General features: G+C 38.6%; 3 protein-coding genes across 11 annotated transcripts in view; 2 read left to right on the top strand and 1 right to left on the bottom strand.

Annotated features, from left to right (window-relative positions):
- The window catches only part of LOC106884493 (U3 small nucleolar RNA-associated protein 14 homolog A), a 283035-nt gene that overhangs the window by 37211 nt on the left and 244034 nt on the right, over positions 1–1790 (top strand). The gene's annotated exons all lie outside the window — the stretch shown is intronic.
- LOC106883222 (queuine tRNA-ribosyltransferase accessory subunit 2) overlaps positions 1–1790 on the bottom strand; it is an 85502-nt gene that overhangs the window by 25637 nt on the left and 58075 nt on the right. For 8 of the 9 annotated variants that reach the window (XM_014934145.2, XM_014934150.2, XM_014934147.2 and 5 more), the window contains one exon: positions 902–973. The exons of the other annotated variant lie outside the window; for it this stretch is intronic. In XM_014934145.2, coding sequence (XP_014789631.1) covers positions 902–973 — 72 coding nt within the window. The remainder of the gene's footprint in view (positions 1–901; positions 974–1790) is intronic. 9 annotated transcript variants of the gene reach the window in all.
- Positions 1–1790, top strand: part of LOC106883226 (uncharacterized) — a 62028-nt gene that overhangs the window by 14046 nt on the left and 46192 nt on the right. The gene's annotated exons all lie outside the window — the stretch shown is intronic.

The following is a 1790-nucleotide window of genomic DNA, read 5'->3' as shown; positions in this document are numbered from 1 at the left end:
TTTCCAGTGTTTATTGCTCCTGAGCATCCCCCACATACAAAAACTATCCTTCCAGTTAACCTTCCTTTGATATTGCTGCACCTCTTATGTGTCCAAAGCTTGCACTGGGTGCATCTTATAGAGTTTCTACCTACGCCTTTTCTACAGATCTAGCAGGGCCATCTACCTGAAGGGGTTTGTGTTTTGTCTACCTTCCTACTTATTAGGACTTTGGTTTTAGCTAGGTTGACTCTAAGGCCCTTCGATTCTAGTCCCTGCTTCCACACCTGAAACTTTTTCTCTAGTTCTGATAGTGGCTCAGGAATTAGAGCAAGGTCATCAGCATAGAGGAGCTCCCAGGGACATCCAGTCTTGAATTCCTCTGTTATTGCCTGGAGGTCTATGATAAATGGGAGAGGGCTGAGGCCTGAACCTTGGTGGACCCCTACCTCTACCCGGAATTCTTCAATGTACTCGTTGCCAACCCTCATCCGTCAAATGTAAATAATGTACATAATTTCTCATCTCTTAAATATAGAACTGTATGAATAAAATTGTTTGGGTTAGATTTACAATATATATATATACATGTATACAATTAAATAGAGAGAGAGAGAGAGAGAAAAGACTGAAAATTTTCAGATGATAAATATTCAAGAATAGATATATAGATATTTATACATTAACAGAGCAAACTTACACATAGTAGAAAGACAGAAATATAAAGGCAGAGAACGTATGGTGTTACATGTCCATATCACCACACCTTCTTCCCCTTTAAATTTCCGTGTCTTTGTAAGTTTGCTCTTTTAATGTATAAGTAACTATTCCAAACCTTGAGACCTGTAGGCAACCAACTACAGGCAAATAACAACATGCATTATAAAAGAACCAAGTGAAACGAGTTTGTTGAGCTAGGTACCTTTTGGAAAGTCACCTGACGCGACACATCTGCACTGAAGGATGCACCACAACCAGTTGTCCAGAATGTCACCTGTGAGGGACCAATGCAAGATATGTCAAAATGATTGTTTTGATTAATAAAGAATTTCATGAATTCCATTTTCTCTTTCTCTCGTTTGTTATATAAATAACTATGTATTTATACTTGAATATTCATCCTCTGAAAATTTTCAGTCTTTGCTTTCTCTCCATTTAATTGTACACAGGTATATATATATTGTATATCTAACCCAAGAAGCTTTATTTGTTTATTTGCATCATTATCTCCATATCTACTCACCTGAATTCCTCTTGTAGCCCAGTAGACTTGGTCCTCGGTAAAGGTTTCGGAGTGTAAGTTCAAATCATTTCAGTGCTGCTAAGTGTTTTCAATATTGAGAATCTCTGGATCTCATCTGTTTATTCTCTCTCTTTCTCTCTCTCTGTGTGTGTGTGTGTGTGGAATTCAAGACAGGATACCCCTGGGAGCTCCTATATGCTGATGGCCTTGCACTAATTGCTGAGTCACTACCATAGCTAGAGGAGAAGTTTCAGGTGTGGAAGCAGGGACTAGAATCGAAGGGCCTTAGAGTCAACCTAGCTAAAACCAAAGTCCTAATAAGTAGGAAGGTAGACAAAACACAAACCCCTTCAGGTAGAAAAGGCATAAGTAGAAACTCTATAAGATGTACCCAGTATAAGCTATGGATACATAAGAGGTGCAGAAATATCAAAGGAAGGCTAACTAGGAAGATAGTTTTTGTATGTGGCAGATGCTCATGAGCAATAAACACTGAAAATGTGCAGAGAACAACTTCTGCCAAATTCCAGGGAAAAAAACTAGTAGTTGATAGCTTCTGTTACCTAGG

Source organism: Octopus bimaculoides, chromosome 21, assembly GCF_001194135.2.
Source record: "Octopus bimaculoides isolate UCB-OBI-ISO-001 chromosome 21, ASM119413v2, whole genome shotgun sequence".
In the NCBI taxonomy this organism is placed as follows: domain Eukaryota; kingdom Metazoa; phylum Mollusca; class Cephalopoda; order Octopoda; family Octopodidae; genus Octopus; species Octopus bimaculoides.
This window is presented reverse-complemented; position numbering and strand designations above follow the sequence as displayed.